This window comes from Formica exsecta, unplaced genomic scaffold, assembly GCF_003651465.1.
Source record: "Formica exsecta isolate Colony F162 unplaced genomic scaffold, ASM365146v1 scaffold2035, whole genome shotgun sequence".
Classification (NCBI taxonomy): domain Eukaryota; kingdom Metazoa; phylum Arthropoda; class Insecta; order Hymenoptera; family Formicidae; genus Formica; species Formica exsecta.
Window position 1 is genome coordinate 2,172 of NW_021849333.1, and position 2,326 is coordinate 4,497.

Sequence of the window (2,326 nt, forward strand, 5' to 3'; positions counted from 1 at the left end):
GGTAACCGACAGATTTCCCTCTTACTTCCTGGTTCGCCTCTAATTATTTCTTTTAGTGTTTTCTACATAGATGTAGGATTTTCTTTATTAAGATATATCATATTTTCATAATATTCTTTCTTCTTTGTATTAATTAATTTAACTACTGTATTTTGTTCAATTTTAAATTGCAACCAATTTTGTTCCGTGTCAACATACAATGCCTTCCTATATGCCACGTCCCTTTTAGCCGCTGTTTCTCTTATTTCATCCGAAAACCACTTTTTCCCTTCCCATATTCCCGGAATTCTGAAATTTTTTCTAGGTGCTGTAGCGTCCAACGCATTTACTATCAACAAATTTCTTCACTCTCACACTGATATCCATATATTGGTTTTTCTCTAATTTATTTTCCACCAACTTAATAAATTCATCTATATTAAACTCTCTATAATTCCTAACACTAAGTTCTATGTATTTATTATCAAATTTATTCGCATTTAGTTAAACTTTTAGCCACGCATGGTCCGTTATTTTAGGTTCATGCATTACTTGCATTTCTATTTTATTATTAGCAAAAATTAAATCTATAATTGTTTTACTATCTTTCGTAATTCTCGTCGGTTTATTTACATATTGTTTCATACCTAAGCTCAACATTGTCGTTTGTAACTTCCTTGTATAAAACGAATCTAACATAATATATCTATATTAAAGTCTCCTATTATCATACATTCTCCCCGTATTATTAACTCTTCTATTATATCCTCCAGAAATCTCACGAAATCACCATGCGATGCACTCGGTGAATGATATATTACCATTATTATTCCTCTATACAATTTTTCTTTCACCTCAATCGCAGCACACCAACAATTCGATTCTAATTTTTTTTACTAATACTATTTCATATTTAACATCATCCCTTATATATAAAACAACCCCTCCTGTATTTATATTTTCAGCATCGCATCTAATTATACTATAACCTGGTACGTTCACTTCACTGTCTTCAATTTCAGCAGTCAATCTTGTCTCTGATAACGCTACGAATGCCGGATTTATTTTCTTCATAATCTGATGTTGTATCTCATCTTTATGCGCCATCAAACTTTGCGCGTTTGTATACAATATTATTTCCGCTTCCTTCTGTAGTTGCTATTTCGCATCTTCCCAGCCGGCTCTCCTCTTCTCCTCTTGTATCGCCCTTTTAAATGTTGGACATTCTGGGCTAAGGGCATCGTGTTCATCACTTATCTTCAGGTTGTATGTTCGAATTTTAAACATACAATTTACACATTTTTTCTTTGTTGCCGTACATTCAATCGCTTTATGATTTCCCGCACATTTGTGGCATGTTTCATCTCGCGTACAATTTTTTGCAATATGATAGTATCCCCAGCATTTAAAGCATCTTTTAACATTAATGTGATTGAATATAGGACATTTTCTCCATCCTACATTTAGTTTCTCCTTTTTCAACATCAATTCATGCGTTTCTTCATCTACTTCAATTATTATCGAACCTTCTTCTTTTTCTCTTCTTCTAAGTTGATTATTATCATTTCTTTTTTCTTTAACTATTTTCTTCACTATTCGCATTTGGAATCCATCATTTATTGCATCAATTCTATTCTGCTTCTTGATTGTAGTTATTAAGTCATCATCATCCAATCTCATTTCATCTTCACTGACATTGATAATTTTTATTTTGGGCTTCATCTGCGGTGATTCCATAACTTTGAAATTTTCTCCTAGTTTGTCCTGCACTGTGGCTTTCAACGTTTTAATTTCTTTTCCAGTTTTACAACCCATGATCACTGTCTCCTTGCTTCCTTTTTTTAGCTTCGTTATTCCCATCGCCATGTTTTTGATATCTACCTTTTCTTTTATCAATTTTTTTGTAACTTCACTCTCTTGTTGAATCTTGGGTTTGATAATTATAACATTCTCTTTCTTTTTCTCTTTAACCGCTTCACTATAGCTCCTTTGTATTCCTCCTGTTGATCCACATACTTCTCCCTGTATCATTCTTTTCAACTCTTCTAGCAGTTCCTGCTTAACATTTCCCAATTCTTCTCGAACTATTTCCTTGACCATCATTTTAATTTCCTTCTTACATGCTGTTTCATCTTTTATTTCTTTTACAATTTTTACCAGCCAATCTATTTTTACGTCAATAGTCGATGATCCACTCGCTCCTGATATTCTATTTCCACTACTTGGCGTCGTAAACGAACCTATAGATCCTGTAGAGGGGTGAGGGACGGGAGCGGGAGGGGGAGGGGGAGAGAGATGGAGGAGGGGGAGAAGGAAAGAAGGGAGAGGGAAGGTGGGCGGGTGGGAG

General features: G+C 34.4%; 1 protein-coding gene across 1 annotated transcript; it reads right to left on the reverse strand.

Annotated features, from left to right (window-relative positions):
- Positions 1–896: 896 nt before the first annotated feature.
- LOC115234761 lies at positions 897–2,228 on the reverse strand. Its single transcript, XM_029806078.1, has 2 exons — positions 1,988–2,228; positions 897–1,945 (listed from the first exon to the last, which is right to left on the reverse strand). Exons 1-2 carry the CDS (start codon positions 2,080–2,082, stop codon positions 1,138–1,140), a joined length of 903 nt encoding a protein of 300 aa, XP_029661938.1. The 5' UTR covers positions 2,083–2,228; the 3' UTR covers positions 897–1,137.
- Between the last annotated feature and the right edge of the window lie 98 nt (positions 2,229–2,326).

Coding starts and splice junctions, on each gene's coding strand:
- LOC115234761 (XM_029806078.1), bottom strand. CDS start 2,082: ATGATGGTCAAGGAAATAGTTCGAGAAGAATTGGGAAATGTTAAGCAG. Junction 1,946..1,987: donor ATACAGGGAGAAGTATGTGG/ATCAACAGGAGG, acceptor TGAAGCGGTTAA/AGAGAAAAAGAAAGAGAATG.